Source organism: Labeo rohita, chromosome 3 (assembly GCF_022985175.1).
Source record: "Labeo rohita strain BAU-BD-2019 chromosome 3, IGBB_LRoh.1.0, whole genome shotgun sequence".
Lineage (NCBI taxonomy): Eukaryota > Metazoa > Chordata > Actinopteri > Cypriniformes > Cyprinidae > Labeo > Labeo rohita.
In genome coordinates, this window is record NC_066871.1 from 38949216 (window position 1) to 38968594 (window position 19379).

The 19379-nt window shown below is 34.4% G+C and overlaps 1 protein-coding gene across 2 annotated transcripts in view; it reads left to right on the top strand.

The window, feature by feature from the left end:
* Positions 1-8114: 8114 nt before the first annotated feature.
* Positions 8115-19379, top strand: part of mast1b (microtubule associated serine/threonine kinase 1b) — a 32266-nt gene continuing 21001 nt past the window's right edge. Inside the window, exons 1-2 of one of the 2 annotated variants that reach the window (XM_051106574.1) lie at positions 8115-8392; positions 17962-17993. In XM_051106574.1, coding sequence (XP_050962531.1) covers positions 8354-8392; positions 17962-17993 — 71 coding nt within the window. In that variant the 5' untranslated portion in view covers positions 8115-8353. The remainder of the gene's footprint in view (positions 8393-17961; positions 17994-19379) is intronic. The other variant, XM_051106575.1, reaches the window with a different exon arrangement.

The window sequence follows — 19379 nt, forward strand, 5'->3', positions numbered from 1 at the left end:
GTTTTACCTTTTTTTGTAAAGGGTATTTGATTTTGCATGTTCACTTTGCAAAGACTGAGTTGGTACTTCTGCAGTGATGTAGGATGATTTTGAAATTATTTTTGAAGTTTAGGTAGAAAATACAAGTTTTTCGACATACCCTGTCTTGAACCAGAATACACAGAGTTCAGGGAGAGTAAGACAAGACGAGCGTTTGAAATTAAAGTTTAAGTATTTAAATTGTATTTTTGTAATGAAAATAACCAATTGTTATGCTAGATAAGACCCTTCTTCCTCAGCTGGGATTGTTTACAACCACATTTGGGATCGTTATTATTTTTCTATGACTGAAGAAAGTAAGACATGAACATCTTGGATGACAAAGGGGTGAGTACATTATATGTGAATCTTTGTTTTGGAAGTGGACTTCTCCTTTAATTGTAATTTTTTTAAGCCAATTTGCTACAGAGGAAATACTGCTTTGTCTCTCTCCTTGACAACTCTTCAAGGACTGTTCTCTCTCAATGACAAATCAACCAACCAATAAGAATCCTCCTTTCAGTATGGGAGGCGGGATCATAACTTTCACAGCCAATCAGATTTCCAGATAAAATTTCTTTACTCAACAATTTTTACATACTAACTTTTTAAAAAAGGGCCCACCCTTTTGAAGAGACAATACAATAAAAACATAAAAACCATGTATGCCCTGTTCTCAGTGTTTTGGCCATCTATCCACACAGAAACAAAGTTTTTTTCCCAGGGGAAACTCATTTATGTTTGGTCCTGCATTGTTGTTTTATATGACAGAAAATGTGCAGTTGCTGTCCTGTGGCAATTATGTTTTAGATCATATATGGAATACAGTGGCAGCTGGTGGAAAATTTTCTAGATAGGGTGCCACATCCAACAATTTTAGCATACATACAAGTTTAATTTAATGGCTTTCAATTACAGTCCCGGGGTGCCACTGCTCTGTATATTTTTCATATCTCCATTATTTAATGCACTTGATAATTGAGATGATTCAGATCATCTGGCTTGTTAGTTTGGGAGATCCATGAACTGAACCAAGGGTGTCAGATCAGAGAGACATACAAAATGTGCAGAGCAGTGGTACCCCAGGACTAAAATTTTCTACACATGTATAAATAACTACAAGTCAAGCTGCAATACCAAACTGGACCACATGGAGATGCCAACAGACCATTACACCAGTTGCCTTAAAGGATTACTTCACCCAAAAATGAAAATTCTGTCATTAATTACTCACTGTCTTGTCGTTCTGAACTCATAAGACCTTCCTTCATCTTCAGAACACAAACTGAGATATTTGATGAAATCTGAGAGCTTTCTGACCCTGCAATGTAACTGAAATGTTCCCAGACCCAGAATGGTAATAAAAATATGCTTGTTAAAATAGTCCATGTGACACCTGAGTTTCAACTGTAATTTTACAAAGATATAATTATAGGGTACAAGTCTTTAATTTTGTTTAAAAATCAAATAAATATATGAGGGAAGCATTCTACCCCACATTTTCCTCTTATTTTGATAAATAAAAGACTTATTTTTTGTTCAATAAATATACTATCATTAAAATATGTTAATATAAAACATATTTTAAAATACAGGGGAAAAAATATTTTTTAAATGTAAAGATTCTAAAAACATTGAAGGAAATTCCATAATAATTTCGATATAGATTTACTGTAACAACAAATGATATTTTATTATGTGATATGATTAATAGCATGTTTTTAAATACGATGTTTTCATTTTAAAAATGGTGATTATCCCTAAGATGGACCTCCAACATAATATATGATATTTACCATCTTTATTTTAAAAACTGCTGCTTTAATTATCTTAAACAAAACTGAAAATCATTAAGAAGACCTTTGTCTCAAGATATATTGAATACTTTTAGCGGTTCTCTTTTTCTACTTCAATCTACAACATTTTTAAAATCGTCAAATATTAGATTAAGTAAACACAGAATCGACTTTGTGCTGCTGCCCGTGATCGCGGCAAGGATCAAAAAATTTTGCACATGTATGTTGAAAAGCGAATGTTTTGGAAAGTGCTACGGTACATTTTTCTGCCATCTAGTGGTTTAGAGGAAAATAATATCAAAGGCGCCTTTTAACCCCGTTGTACCCTATTTATTGTTCACAAAGAAAACAAAAATAACAACTTTATTCAACAATTCTTCTCTTCTGTGTCACCACCATTATTAAGAGTACCATGACATATGTGTGTACTGCTGCTCCACATAAAACATGCATGCGCTGCGTCTTGTTTACAAGCAGAAGAATCCACACGCATGCGTTACGGAAGATACTCTCCATAATGGCGAAGGGTGGTGACGCCGAAGAGAAGAGTTGTTGAATAAATCTTATCACCATTGAATAAGATGCAGTGTTGTCAACTTTATTATTTATTAATATGATATTATATAATGGGAGTTTTTACTCTGTCAGTAAGGTGGCTGACTGCACATCGCACAGTTTCTGGATTGACAACCTTATTTAAATTGTGGATTGAATCCAAAACGGCGATGATTGACAGCAATAGCCATAGAAACATAGAATCCTATGAAGTTTACTGTATCTTATTTGATATGGAAATTTCTAAGGCCGAATGATTAAAACTTTGCTGAAAACACGTTGTTCACAATTTAGTGACCGATAGTCATTTCACACTTTTTTAGCAAGTAAAAGGCCTTTTAGTATAATTGTACTAACATCCATCTTCATCTGCACACTAACTGATGAACTTAGGTTTACTTGCTTATCCATCCATCATTTTTAAGAAATATCAAGTGAGTATCAAATATCAGGCTATCAGTTTTTCATCTTACTTTTTGTCCACATGAATATCAGCATTTGCTGATGTAAAGATAATTTCCCCTTTTTTAAATCAAGCCATTCTCAGCTTCGTGTCTGTGTGACGTCCAACTGACAGAGGCCGCTCCCACGATACTGGGATATCGTGGGATATTGACACTGGCGATATTGACACTGACGTCTTACCTCAGACCCGCCCTGAATGAGCTAACAGTCCGATCGCCATTATTTCGATGCTGGAACAGGGACATAGACAAAAATGGCTCCTGGCTTCTGTTGTTGGATGTAATAATGAACAAAGTGATCATCATTTACTCCCAACATGAGCCACAGATTACATTTGTGAAGGGAATTCGCCTCCCGATCTACATATATTCATCTATGTTCATGCAAATCGTTCGTGATCCAGCTTCACCTACAGCAGAAGTGAGTATAAGGTTTTTTTTTTATGAATTATTGCAATTGCCTTTCCTAATAATATGCTAGTTAGCAAGCTTACTTAAACACTAAATGTGGCTAAAGTAAACAGAGCACCGCTTGTCATTCCACAGAAGAGAGGGGCGGAGTGAGCAGATCTTATTTGCATTTAAAGAAACATGCATCAGAATGGGATGATTTCCCATCCAGGGTGTTTTTTACACTCAATTACCATTGAGAATTTTTAACCAAAGTATGTTATAGACTTTTCATTAAGACCCTAAAGAATCATATCAACTTGTGGAAAATGGGCATCCGATGACCCCTTTAAAAGATAATTTTCGGACTATTATTTTACATGTCAGTCTTTACAGGGTTAAACATTATTTTCATCTGAAATATGACGCTAATCATTCAGCTCTGTTATCTATAGACTCGTAGGGGAGCACTGATTCATTCTGCATCACAGAACAATGTTTGTCACTGAATACGTAATGAATGATGTCCGTCTGCCGGGTATTTCTGGACTGAGTCTTGCTCATGAATCAACAGCTTGTGTGTGTGTGTTTGTAGTAGTTCCTCCTTCAGCCTGTGTCTCTGGCAGAAAGTCTAAAGAACTGCGTTTTCTCTTTGTCTGTGCTCAAATAAATCTTCCATTGAACTTTAAGACATCAGTATGAGCATCACAGAAAATCCATGTCGCATAATCATGATGAACTTTTTGGTTTAACTGGTGTAATTCATCACATTAACAATCTTGTAGTAATGTTTCACAAACATTTTCTACATTACATCTGTTGTTTTAGCATTTCAAACCCAACAAACTTGTGCTGAAAATGTTTTGTTTTCCAATTTAATGACAGGCACACCATTTTAAGTGTGATTTAAGTTTTCAGATATGTTTTGTGGTAAATGTGAGTGCTGAATGACAATGAAGTGCATTGGTCATATGATCAGCACCATGGACAGAGACTGAATAATGCTCAGTGAAAATATGAAAACCAACAACAGCTGACTGGTGCTTCTGTTTGTGTGCAAAAACCCACTAATATAGGACATTGCTAATGAAAACAGACAAATTATAACCAAGCATCCAAAACTTGAGGTTTAAAACTGTTTTCAGATTGTTAACACATTTTGCTAATTTTCAAAGCATAAACCTCAATCAACCTGAATGTATTTGCCATCAGGACAGGACTAAATTCTCATAATATATTCACTTAAAACAACCCTGAAACATCAGATGACATTTTCTTTACATTTTAAGACATTTTCATTGAAAAACAAGGCCAAAATCTTCCCTATATACACACAACCTATACTAGTGGTAATCTTCTATTTCTCACAATATACTGTAACACAAATACAGTGGGTCATTTCTCTGCTCTGAGTCAATCATGACATATTGATGAGTCTGTCTTTGATGATGTCACCATATGATGATGCTAAAGAATGTCTCAAAAGTTTAACATTCAGAACAGAACAGCCGACGTCTTTTCAAAGCTCTTACATCTGTTTCTATGTCGGACGCTCCCACGGGATCCTGATTTGCGCAGTTGGATGTGTTTTAGAGAAGAACAGATGCTCCACACACCATCTGTTATTAATGCAATGTATTTTCCCAAAACTTCTGTATAAATTCTGTATCCAAAAAAATATTGCCACTGTAAATATACAGTGTACTATTAATATACTGTACGTATGAAGGAATATTTGCTAATAATGCATCTAAGTCTATCTAAACATTATACCACTTGCTCACCAGTGGATCCTCTGCAGTGAATCGGTGCCATCTGAATTTTGGATTAAGAACTATTTTTTAGCCAGAAGTAATGGTTTGAAGTTAAAAACGTTTTATTGATGGATTTGTTGTTTACAAAAACACAGTATCTGGCTTTACAAGATGTTAACTGATGGACTGGAGTGTTGTGAATTACTTTTGGATTATTGTGATGTTTTTATCTGCTGATGTGACTCTCATTCTGACGGCACCCATTCACTGCAAAGGATCCATTGTTGAGCAAGTGATATAATTCTACATTTCTCCAAATCTGATGAAGAAACAAACTCATCTACATCTTGGATGGCCTGAGGGTGAATACATTTTCATCAAATTATCAAACTGTTTCTTTAAATCAAACATATGCTCCATATGATTTTCAACATGCATGCTGCTAAAATTATGCAGGTAGCATGTTAGCGTGCTATTGTGACATTCTTGGCATGTGTGGCAGAAATCTGTTGCTGTGTGTCATCCAGCATGTTGTAAACAGCATCTGGGAGCACTGCTGTCTGGGATCAATGAATGAGATCAGTCAGATCAAGCCTGTCAGACTGATCCCAGCTCAGCGTTTGTCCAGTTTTCCTGTACGGATAAGTGATGTCACCAGTGCGAGAGAACACTGTTGATGTGACCGTATGTTATGCAAAAACAGCGAGATCATGACCTAATCCTCTGCCGCTCAATATTACGCAATGATCTAGCAATCCTGTTCTCATCTGAGAGTCACAATGAAAAAGCAAGGAGATTTAGCACAGAATCAGACTTTTTCTATTTCTGTCATCATACTCTTTTCATGTCATGCTCTTCTGTGTGATCAGGGGCTCATCAGGACAAAGCAACAGGAATCTAGTTCCTGTCCTGATGAAAGTCATCATGTGTAAATCATGTCTGATGAAATCATCAGTAAATGTGTCAACGGGGGGCAAATCTATTGACCTTATTCTACATCTGAATGCCTGTGGGAGGGAAATATGACAGCAAATCCTATGCAGACCAGTATTTTAAGGCATTTAAGGACAAATGAAAAAAGATATTATGTAGCAAGCTTGTAACCACCTAAATCGATGATTTAAAAAAGCACTTTTGGCATATCCAGATCATTTACCATAGAAATATTTTTATTTTATTATATATATATATATATATATTTTTTATGTTTATGACTGTTATAGCACCTGCAGAGGTCTTATTTCCTTAAAACTTGGCGTGCTTGTTTAGAATCACCCGTCGCATGTGCTCACCAGGCTTTGTGCAGTTCTGAGTTTTCCTTTAGGCTTTATATGATTTTGGGTGAATTTAGACAGGGCCCTTATTTTAAACAACGCCGTTATAGCTTCCAAAAGGATAAATTTCAACTTTTTTTTGATAACTTGACCTTGAGAGTCCAGAGAATTGTACGGCAGTGTTTTTTTTTTTCCAGGTGGGGTGAAAAACCCAGGACAAGTTCGCAAAAGTAGTTTTTTTTTTTCATCTTCTCAAACATTTAACAAATGATTTGATTGACAGCAGTGGCTCTAGAGGCAAAGTTGTCCAGAATGTGAAGTTTTATCGTATGATACAAATATTGTGTGTATGTGTGAAAAACCGTGCAATGTACAATCGCAATTGGAAAATGCAATATCACCTCCCCCAGTGGCCGATTTCTTTCAAATTTTGCACAGACCTTTGGGGTGGTAAATCAAACAGACCCACCAAGTTTTGTTCCAGTTGACCTCTGTTAACCTTTTCTAATAGGTGCTCAAACTTCAGCCATGTATTTATTTATTCATTTATTTTTTTGAGATATGCGAATGTCCTTATAGACACTTGTGTCACTTTGGACCAAAAACACACACTGCAATTTTCATGGTGATATGACAAATGGTTACATAGGTATAGCCATTTTTATGTTCTTTTCCCTCTTATAGCGCCACCAAGTGGCCAAACTCCATGATTTTTGTCCTGTGACATTGAGTTTGAGCTCTTACATATGTGTTCTGAGTTTGGCGAAGATATCTCGCTCTGTTCAGGAGTTATATGCAAAAGTGGCCCAGTCCCTTTTAAACGTTTTGGCGTCCCTTTATGTGAGTCGAAAGTTCAACTTTTTTTGATAATTATTGCTATTCACCAAAATACCCGAAAATTTGCGCTTTGTCCAACATGAGCCAAGGATTGCAATGACATAAGACACTTGAGCCTGCCACAAACGGTTCAGGAGCGGTTTCTTAAATTTGATCGCTGTAGCACCCCCATCAGGCCGATTGGGGTGAGCCTTGGTGACGTTGTCGGTGGTGTGAGTACTACCATCCCTCCAAGTTTTAAGTCTCTACGTGGACATTGCTGATCCTTGGCCTAACAATCACAATAGGGTTTTAGCATTATGTGCTTAAACCCCTAATAACAACGTGCAGTAAACATTAAAACTGTTTGCACTACAAACCAGTGTGTTCATAATTAAGATAATACATGAAAATAATGGTAAGACACACCAATTTGCAATATCAAGCAGCAAAATGAGCTGTTTTGTACAGATAAAAATAGCTGGGCGCGGACGAGACTGGAAGCCACACCTATAAATTGTACAAATGGTCCAGTCTTAGGGCAAAAAAGGTGGATAGTGTATGGTATGTTAATAGAAGCATAAGAATTAAATGAAGGAATGAATGAATAAAATAAATAAATAGCTATCTAGACAGCATTTTGTGGATTTTTACCACTGTGCGATGGCCAAAAATGCTGATGTTTTGTATCAAACAAATGATGAATGATGCTCACACACATAAAATGCCCAAAATATCCCCAAATAGCATGCGTAATAATATACGATAAACAATAAAATGGCCTCATATTATAATAAAAACGCCCCAAATGTTTTGAAACGCAGCCAGCGTGTTTATGTGAAGGAGGAGCGAGAGGAGGAGACACTTAAACATCCCGGAGACAGAGAGGATGACATGAATGAACAACACCGAGAGAGAGAGAGAGAGAGAGAGAGAGAGAGAGAGAGAGAGAGAGAGAGAGAGAGAGAGAGAGGGAGGTTGATGTTAAAAGGAGCCGACGCGCTCGCAGCGAGTCATTCGTGTTGATCTCGCGCACGTTCCTTTATGACGTCACGGGCGTGCGCTCGTTTTTCAGTGTTCGGACTTTTTACGGGATGCGGGTGTCGCGAAGCCTCGTCCAGTCTGTCGGATGCTCGATATGAGCCGGATTACGATGAGCTTGAAGCCCGTGGCGTCCGGATGACGGAGTCCCGATGGATCCGAGCGAACTGAGCTCTTCTGCTCAATAAGTCCCCACTGATCCGCACAGCAGCAGCAGCAGCAGCATCTCCTCCACCGGACACGACATGGATGATTCGGGAATAATCAGACGCAGGCGGCTACAGGTCAGAGATACATCCCTTTGACACCATTATCATGTTTTCTGGACATGTACCATGGTAATACTAAGGTTTAGGGCCATGTATAGGGGATATACCATGGTATTCTTTGCAGTGCCTTGAAGTAACATGGTATTTTAATATGGTAAACATTCAGTACTAAAATACCATGTTATTACGATCTAACTGGACCACGTAAGGACCGTGTAACCAGTGGGGAGTGGTATTCTTTGGAATACCATGGTAAATGAATATAGTATTCATTCAGTAATATGGTATTCATGTATGTTTTAAACGTGCTACAGTAATACCACGTTTTCTGGACATGTTTCATGGTAAAACTATGGTTTTGGGCCACGTATAGTGGATTTACCATAGTATTTTTTGAAGTACCTTGAAGTAACATTGCATTTAAATATGGTAAACATTTAGTAATGTGGTATATATCAAAAATACCATGGTATTATGATCTGATCACATAAGGACAGATATTCTTTGGAATACCATGGTAAATTAATTTAGTATTCATTCAGTACTATGATATTACTGTATTTTTTAAACATGTACTATAGTAATACCACATTTTCTGGACATGTACCATGGTAAGACTGTGGTTTTCAGCCATGTATAGGGGAGATACCATGTTATTGTTTGAAGTGCCTTGAAATAACATGACATTTTAATATGGTAAACATTCAGTACTATGCTATATATCAAAAATACCATGGGTTTTATGATCTGATTGGATCACATAAGGACAGTGTAACCAATAGGAAGTGGTAAATGAATATAGTATTCATTCAGCACTATGGCATTAATGTATATTTCAAACATGTATTACAGTAATACCACATTTTCTGGACATGTACTATGGTAATACTATGGTTTTGGGGTACATATAGTGGAGACACAGTAGTATTCTTTGAAGTACATTGAATTAACACTGTATTTTAATACGGTAAACATTCAGTACTATGGTCTAACAATAATAATGAACATGGTGATCATTCAGTACCATGCTATAGTGTGTTTCTAAACATAAAACAGTAAACCATGTTTTCTAGACATGTACCATAGTAATATTGTGTTTTGGTGCTGTATAGAGGTAGTACCATGGTATTCTTTGAAGTGCCTTGAAGTAATATGGTATATGGATATGGTAAACATTCAGCACTAGGATATATATCAAGTGTACCATGGTATGCTATCTGATACTCCCATTGCTACATGATGACAGTGTAATCAATAATAAGTGGTATTCTTTGAAATACCATGGTAAATGGACATGGTGATCAATTGGTACTATGCTATAAGTGTGTTTCTGTAAACGTACTATAGTAAACAATGTTTTCTATACACATGGTATATGGATGTCGTAAACATTCAATACCATGGTATTACTGTCTGATACTCCCACTACTACATATGGACAGTGTAACCAATTGGAATTCTTTGGAATACCATGGTAAATGAATATGGGTTCTATTTAGTACTATGGTATTAATGCATTTTTTAAAAAAAAAAAACATGTACTAAAGTAATACCATGATTTCTGGACATGTAGCATTGTAATATAATGGTTTTTGGCCATTATTGGGTAGCATGGCACAGTGTATGAATATAGTAAACATTAAGTACTATGGTATATCCAAAATATCATGGTATTGCTACTGTTATTCTCTGAATAGAGCACTTAAGGACAGTCTAAACAATGAGGAGTGGTATTCTTTGGAGTACCTTGGTAAATGAACATGTACCATTACATATATCAACATACCATAGTATTAGCATATTTTTCTGTACAGTATGCTGTAGTAATACCACCATGGTAATACTGTAAACAATCAGTACTAAGGTATCAAAAATACCATAGTATTACTTTTTGATACTCTGGATCACATAAGAACAGTCTAACCAATAGGAAATAGTTTTCTTTGAAATACCATGGTAAATAAAAGTGATAATTATTCAGTACCATGATATTAGATTTGTGCTACAGCAATACCATGTTTTTTGGATATTGGAAGTAACATGGTTTTCTTTGAAGTAGCATGTAAATACCATGGTATTTGAATGTTTAGTTGCATTTTTACAGCATTTATGCCATCTGAGGCTATTTGTAAGATGAAAATAATTAATCATCTTAATACTGAGGATCTCTGAGCTGTGATGATGAGATGTTTGCTTGTGAGTGTGTTCAGTGGGGTTTATCTGAATCTACTGCTTTGCCTGTACGAGTGTGTGTGTGTGTGTGTCGAAATCAGAAACCGCTTCTGTATCTAGTGTTTCACAATGAGTTAAACGGTCTGATATGATATCACACACACACAGAGTCATCAGTGGAGAGTCATTCATGAAGTCTCAGACATAATCAGAGAGAGACGGACAGTCTATGTGTTATCGGAGAGTACAGCGAATCCCGAAACTTGTCAATAAAAATTTGAGCTTATTTTCCCCATATTTTGCATTATTGTAATGCAAAAAAATAAATCTAAATGCAGCACAACAAATAATTCCATCATGTACAAACATTGTACAGTTAAATAACAAATCAATAACAAATGAAATGGAAAAAATGAAATTAAAAAAAAAAAATCAAACCAAATAAGAACACACTGTATCAGTTTTATAAATAAAAATGTTTCAACACATGCACATACAATTTTAGACAATGCAAACATTAATCTTTCCGGAAACAGCCGCATTTGGCCCTGAATTTAGGGGGAAATGTGTTTCATTGTCATGAAAACACTGTCACAGTGCAAAAAAATGCTCCCAAAAATAGGCTTTATTTATGCAAAATATAATTGCTTGCCATTGTGTTTGAGTGTGTTTCAAACATGTGACATATTTTTCGCTCTGTGTGAGAATAATTGCCCTCAACGTATTTCCCAGGTCCCTCGGGTCTGTCCCGTGCATCACACACACACTCATTGTGTTGGTTATTCAGTTAACACCCCTCCCCGCTCCACTGCACTGTTGCTGCCATATGGTGCAACACGCCATCTCAGAGGTCAAAGGTCACTCCCATCATGCAGCAGGGTGCCGCATACATATTAGGATCTGATTAAGAGGGTGCATTATTTCAGGTGCATGCCTGCAGCTCTAAATCAGACTTAAGTTGGATTTTTCATCATTTCTGGAGCTCAGCAATGTTCATTTCTTTAATCGACCCTCAATTTTTCGCTGTGACGCAGACTCCAAGAGATTTCCGTTTAATTAATGAAGGAGTCCGATGCACATTTTCTCCTGATGCGCAGAGCCATTAGTAAAAATAGTTGGAGGAAATCCCGAAAATCCCAGCGGAAGGCGCATGCGGCGATAACTCAGGGGCTGTTTTGCGGACGGCCGCGTCCTGCTGGCACCGGGACGCTCTTAGGTTAATGAGGCTCAGATTATGGGGTTGGCGCAGTAAATGATGGGTTTGCACCAAACAGCGGGCAGGAGGCCCAGATAGTGCCATTTCATTACAGCTCAGACTGCTTTTTCAGCCTGTCATCATTCAGACAGATCATCTGGAATTAGAATTGATGGTGATCAGACCCTATTTGACCCGTTTTTAAAAAGAGAAATATAATATGTAGGAGTAAATATTTATGTTTTTTGAAGAAATGCTTTAGTTAACTGTAACTAAAACTAAAACCATAAAAAAATTTACTTGAAGTAAAATATATGTTATCTGAAACAAATTTGTTTAAAAAAGGAAACAAATATAAAACTCTAATGCTTTGTTATTATTTAAGTTTTTATTTTATTTCTTATTTTCAGTTAATTTAAGTAAAAACATGTTTTTTGTTTTTTTATGTACTAAAAATCAGAAAACACGTTGTAAACGTGGTGTATGAATATGGTAAACGTTCAGTACTATGGTATCAAAATATATACTCACTACCGGTCAAAATTATTTGAACAGTAATGTTTTTTTTTTTTAAGAAGTCTCTTCTGCTCACTGAGCCTGCATTTATTTGATCCAAAGTGCAGCAAAAACAGTAAAATTTTGTAATATTTTTACTATTTAAAATAACAGTTTTCTATTTGATTATATTTTAAAATGTAATATATTCCTGTGATTTCAAAGCTGAGTTTTAAGCATCATTACTCCAGTCACATGATCCTTCAGAAATCATTCAAATATTCTAATTTGCTGCTCAAAAAAACATGTATTATTATTATAATTATGTTAAAAACAACTGAGTAGAATTTTTTAATGTTTCTTTAATGAAAAGAAAGTTCAGAAGAACAGCATTTATAAGACATTAAGACTTTATAAATGTCTTTATCATCACTTTTAAGCAATTTAAAGCATCCTTGCAAAATGAAAGAATTAATTTATATAATTTATTTCCCCAAAATAAATAAATAATAATCGTAATAATATTTTTTAATAATATATTAATAAATATAATATAAATTACACATATTAGAATGATTTCTGAAGAGTCATGTGACACCGAAGACTGGAGTAATGATGGCGAATTTCAGCTTTGATCACAGGAATAAATTACATTTTAAAATATATTCAAATAGAAAGCAGCTATTTTAAATAGTAAAAATATTTCACCATTTTTCTGTTTTTGCTGTACTTTGGATCAAATAAATGCAGGCTAGGTGACCAAAAGAGACTTCTTTAAAAACATAAAAAATCTTTCACTGGTTGTGTATAAAATACTGTGGTTTTATCATCTGATACTCTGATTGGACCAAAAAGAAAACATTCTAACCAATAGCATTAATTCACAGTGCATTAACTAATGTTATTTGATTATGATTATGATTATGTTTTCATTTAAAGAAGTATTTCTCTAAAACGTTTCATCAGACTTTGATAAATCTAAGAAGAAATTAAAAAAGAGGTTTATAAGAGCTAAACTTCTCATTGAGAGATTGAAATGAAGTTAATTTTCACATTTTAACCATCTTTTCAAATGTCAAAATTATCATATGACTAAAATTCACCCTTATGCTTTTTCCAGTTAAAATATTTTACTAATTAGTAGATAATTTGCTTTGACGTCCCGTCTCATGACTCATAACTGTAATATGTTTAAGCATCTCTGTGTTCAGTATGGCTGACGCTTCACTTCAGCAGCTGCAGTGCTTTGCTCGACTGATCTCTGCTCAGAGTTTGGCAGCTTGTTCTCGATGGGCTCCATCTGTCCGCGTGAGTTTGCCGGGCTGCGCTTCTCCGCAGGGTTTCTGGGAAGCTTTTACAGCATTTAAGAACGGAAAACTCAATTACTGTCTAAAATCAAACACAGTGAGTCACGGTGAAACAAACAGACTGCACGAGTGTCTTTCTTCAGAAAAACTAGAGATGATCTCCAGCCGTCACTTCTGCGTTATGTGGAAGACTCGTTTAATGAAGATAATAGTGTTCAGTGAATTCATTATGGGAAACTAAATACATCTTTTCATTGCCAGATGTTTTGGTATGGTCATAAAAAGACTTATTCGTAACATCAAACCTCAGTCATTTTAATTCATCTTGAAAAAAAGATTTATTGTGGGCTGTTAATGAGAGAGGATATTTGCACAGCTTGATGAAATTGCACATTGAAAACACTGTTTTATGTGAAATACGCTGCTTTTATATCTTGAGTTTCATCTCATTTTATTTAACTTACAAGTTTTAATTATTATGGCTGAGAAAATGACACTGTCATAGTGTTTATTAATATTTTAGTTTTTATTTTAAAATTTTCTGTTTTTATTTTAATCATACTTTTAATCGTGTTATTGTGTTTTAGTCTTTTTTTATTTAAATAGTTCTCTATAGTATTTTTTTTTATTGTATTGCATCAGGTTAAACTAAATGAACATTTAGAAACATTGCCTAAATAAATATAATAAGTTTCATTTTTTACATTTTAGTTAAAGTTTTAAATTGTGTGCGTTAGTAATTTTAATTTAATATGTCCATACAGTGTTTGTTTGTTTATTTGTTTGTTTATGTTTGAGTTATTACATCATATATATATATATATATATATATATACTCTTTTTCTTCATTTTAGTTATAGCTGTAATATCCTCAGATGTGAGTTATATATTTGGCAAAATTATATTTCAATCAAAAAAGCATAATCACTATATATGAACCTGGACCACAAAACCAGTAGCAATAGCAATATTTGTAGCAATAGCCAAAAATACATTGTATGGGTCAAAATTATCAATTTTTCTTTTGTGCCAAAAATCATTAAGATATTAACTGAAGATCATGTTCCATGAATATATTTTGTAAAATTCCTACCGTAAATATATCAAACCTTAATTATTGATTAGTAATATGCATTGCTAAGAACTTCGTTTGACAACTTTAAAAGTGATTTTCTTAATATTTTGATTTTTTTTTTTTCACCCTCAGATTTTCCAAATGATTGACTTTGTGGTCCAGGGTCACATATATTTATAATAATTCTATGGTTTATTTTTATTAATGAAATATGGAAATACTGGGAAAAAGTCCTGTGTGCTGCTGTTGTAGCTTGCAAATCTTGTCAAATCAGTGAAATATCTTCATCAACCTTCATGTTTATGGTAAGTGAAATTGCTCTGGAATGGTTTTTACGTTTTATACTTACCATACTGTAGAATAAACTACAATAGACCCAAACCTGAACGCCGCAGTAGAAAGCGTTTGGCGCAGCTGCAGGTCAGTCCTGTGTGAATGTACATGTGCGCTGTAATGCCCGTGAGGTTGGTGATCCCTCAGCTTATTTACAGTGTAATTGACCCGACGGCTCAGTCACATAGAGTTTAACCTCAGTCGATAGAGACAGAGCCTGATCCTCAGGAGCGATTATTCACGTAAACGTGTCAACAGCACACTAACGCTACAGCCGCTGTTGTCATAGAAACACACGCCTTTATTGAGGATCAATAAGAGAGCCGAAGGCAGACAAGAGCGCAGAGATGTGGCGTTTGATCAGTCCGTCGATATGAAGTGAGCGTCTTTTGCTGCTGAGTAATGAAACAGCTAAAAATATAACACTTCTGATACAGACTTTGCCTTTCTACATGTCATAAATCAAGATGCTGATAGTTGATTTGGGTCGCTTTAGTGGCTCACTTCTCGCTTAAAAGCTTTCATTACTTATTACTTCTTCGCTATTTCACTGTATGTGTTGAATATTGTCCTCAGAATAATGTCACAATGTCTTAATGGTCCTAAAATTAGGCTGTAATTTCTTTATGCAAAATCAATTGTCTTATTTTTTTTTTCCTGTGGTCTAGTTTTGACAGGTTTCATCTGTAGATTGTGTATCTGGTTTCCAGTGTGAATGTTGTAAAATGAGGCACAGTGTTGATTCTGAAAGCACATAAACGTCCAAGAACATCTGAGCTTCTCCTATTGATTAGTGATGTCTGCCAATCAATGCTAATGATATGTGCTGATTAAAGCTGCTGCAAGCAAGCTGTTTGTTGAATAACATGCATAAAATGCCTTCTATAACATGTGAGCAATATCACACAAGGTTGTATATCAGCATGGCTGTGTAGGTAATCACAGCGTGCTGATATAAAGCCATATATCACGTCTACAAGTTTTGAGTTTATATAACAGTTGATGGCACGAGTGTGTAAACACATAAGAAACAACAACGGAGTGTCTTTAAAAACCCTTTTTGTGCAGAACTACTTCCTTCCACCACGGATTCGAATCTAAAGTTGATCGTTTAACAGCTGAGCCCAAGCCTCCGTTACTAATTCCAAATGTCACTTTAGAACTAGTAACGAAGGAATGTTGAGTTGCTTTATTGAAAACTTATTGTTAAAGCTCACTGTATTATGTGTAGTGGAGTATTATGAGAGTGAGATGGACTGGGCGAGTGTGATTATCTGCATCTGATACAGCATTCATTCTTCAGCTCAACCTCACATTCACAATAAAACATTAGTTTGAATGTTCGCTGAGGAAAGTGATATCTTTGTCGTACTATTCTTTCATCTCTTAAGGGTGATTTCTTAGGACAGCACTGCTCAGTGCATTTGTTAGCTAGCTGCATTTTCAAGCTGTTGTTGAAAGTAAAACAACTTCCTTCAACAGCATTTCAGCCTCTTTCAAAATAAAAGTCTTTAATGCCAACTCGTAAATCTATTGTTGCCATCTAATGGCGGAACAATGTAACTAAAATCATCATCACAAACAATCTGATACAGCATTCATTCTTCAGCTCAATCTCATATTCATAATGAAACATTAGTTTGAATGTCCGCTGAGGAAAGCGATATTTTTGTCATACTATTCTTTCATCTGTCAAGGGTGAGTTCCGTTGAATAATATTTAATTCCATTAAATAATATTAAATAAACAACAACAGCCATCATAAAAGTTGCTAGGCAATGCAGTCAAAAGTACAAAGGTATACAGCATTTAAGTTACAAATATAACGTTCTGAGATTTTGCCCTCAGCCAAAGCTATTTGCACTGGAACAAGTAATAGATTAATGAAACCAAAGACTGCCCATTAGATTTACCCAAAATGAAAATATATCATGTTTAACCACTATGGAGACATCAGAGCCAGCGGTAAATTCCAGAAAATCTGGCCGAGGCAAGGCCAGGGGGATCATGAGTACTAAACGGCCACTGACGCCCTGGAGCTCACATGTCCGAAAACGGTGAAGCAAATTTTTATTAACAAACCACATATTTGAAGTCTAAACAGGTACATTTTCACCTAAAAAAAAACAGTAAAACAACATTTCGTGATACAAAAACTGTATTATTTTTAAAATTATGGGCGTCTACCATGACATTTGCTGTGAGGAACACTTAAAAAACTAATAAAACCAGTGGAATCAGATCAGATCAGCCAATCAGATTCAAGGACCAGAAGAACTGTTGTATAAATTAGTATATCCTGATGTTGTGTTAAACTATAAACATCTAAAGCAACCTTTTAGCTAGGAAACTTTTTGCTGACCTCAGATTGGCTGAGATGTCTTTAGGGGGCGGGGCTTGGAATGTGATTGATGGGATAACACTCGTCTAATTTCTTTATAATAACGTGTATTGACAAGCCATTTATTATAAGAACATGAATTAAGACAGCATTGTTTTGGTCTGACATTGAGTTAAAGTCATATGAGCGCTGGTTGAGTCTGTTTAACATGTACAGCCTGTTTGTCTGCGTTTGAATGAACATCTGCTGATGTTGGGCTGGAGTCTCACAGAGAGACAGAGAGTCTGTCAGTAAGACGAATGAGAGTGGATTATGTGTTCAATCACAGAGAGAAATGAAGGACGGGAGCGCTGCCAGAACAGCAGCAGCATCTCTCTGTGTTTCGTTGTTTGTTCCAGTGTGTTTCGTCCACAGAAACACATTGCATCGTGTCCAGTGCTACAATGTGGCAAATACAAACTCTATGCCATTGACACACTTTAAATTCATATGAAATAATTTCTCATTTGGTTTTATCATTTAAAATCGTTGATGTTGATGCTGACGCTGATATTTCTAATGTAATTTCATAGCATGTGTAAGTGTGACTGAGTTTATCCTGTCTGATCTGTTTTCTTTCTCTCCCTGTGTTTTCTATGTCCATTTGTGTCTCTGTCTTTGGCCCAGAAGGATCTTCCTCTGCCCCGTAAGAACAGCAGGTGAGTCTGTTTTCAGTCATAATAAAAAGATTAAATAAATGCTACACTTACGTCTTTTTATTCAAATTTGATGCATGTAGTATGCATTGGGGTTTAATAAAATGAATTAGTAGATGTGTGAGCAACTGTGGTATTTTAGAGATTATTATGGTAATTTATAGTTTAAAAAAAAGAAGACACACACACACACACACACACACATACACACATATATATATATATATATATATAGTTTTAGTAAAGTTTTTGTATTTTCAGGGTGTTTTTGTAATTTGTCTTAAACATGTCTAGAAAGTTTCTATTATTTTTATGTTTTTTTTTTGTTTATTTAATTTTAGTTATTTTAGTTATTAAAGTTAAACTAAACATAAATGACTTAAATTTTTGGTTATACATATTTTATTTCATTTCAATTAACATTTAGTTTATTTAAAGTAATGAATTTATGGTTTACTTAATTTTAGTGCTTTAAATTAAACAAATCAGAAATGTTGCCTTTGCAACTAGCTGAAACAAAATATGACATTTATTTTTATTATTTAGTTTTATTTCAGTAAATGTTTTTGTGTAGTTGCAAGTAACAAGAATGTTTTTTAAGGTTTATTTAATTTTAGTTATTTTAGTAAGTTAAACTGAATGAAAACGAGAAATTTGCTAATATTTATTTCTTAAAATTATTAAACAAATGTTAAACTAAAGTTAAACTAAACAAATGAGAAAAATGAAATAAAATAAAAGTGAAAGCAAAATAAATGAGTTAAAGTTTTGTTATATATTTTTATTTCAATTAACATTTATTTTATTTTAAGTAATGAAATTGTTTCTTTATGGTTTATTTAATTTTTGTTATTTTAGTACTTCAAATTAAACTAAAATCAGAAATGTTGTGTTTGCAACTAGCTGAAACCAAAGTTTATTTTTAATATTTAATTTTATTTCAATAAATGTTTTTGTTTTATTGTAACAAGAATTATTGTTTAAAGGTTTATTTAATGTTTAGACATTTAGACATTTAGTTCAGTAAATGTTTATTTAGTGTTTGTTATTTTAAATCTTAAAGTTAAACTAAACAAATGAGAAAAATGAAATAAAAAATGAAAATGTTTTTTAGAGTTTATTTAATTTTAGTTATTTTATTATGAAAAATAGGTTTATTTAATTTTAGAAAAATGAGTAAAAATGTGAAATGTTTTTTTAGAGTTTATTTAATTTTAGTTATTTTATTATGAAAATAGGAAAAAAATGCAGTGACCAGTGACCAGAAATAAAATAATTTTTCATTTTCCTAATGTATTTTATTTCAGTTAACATTGTTTTTTTAAGGTTTATTTAGTTATTTTAGTACATCAAGTTAAAATGAGAGAATCTGCCTTAAAATAAGTTTTT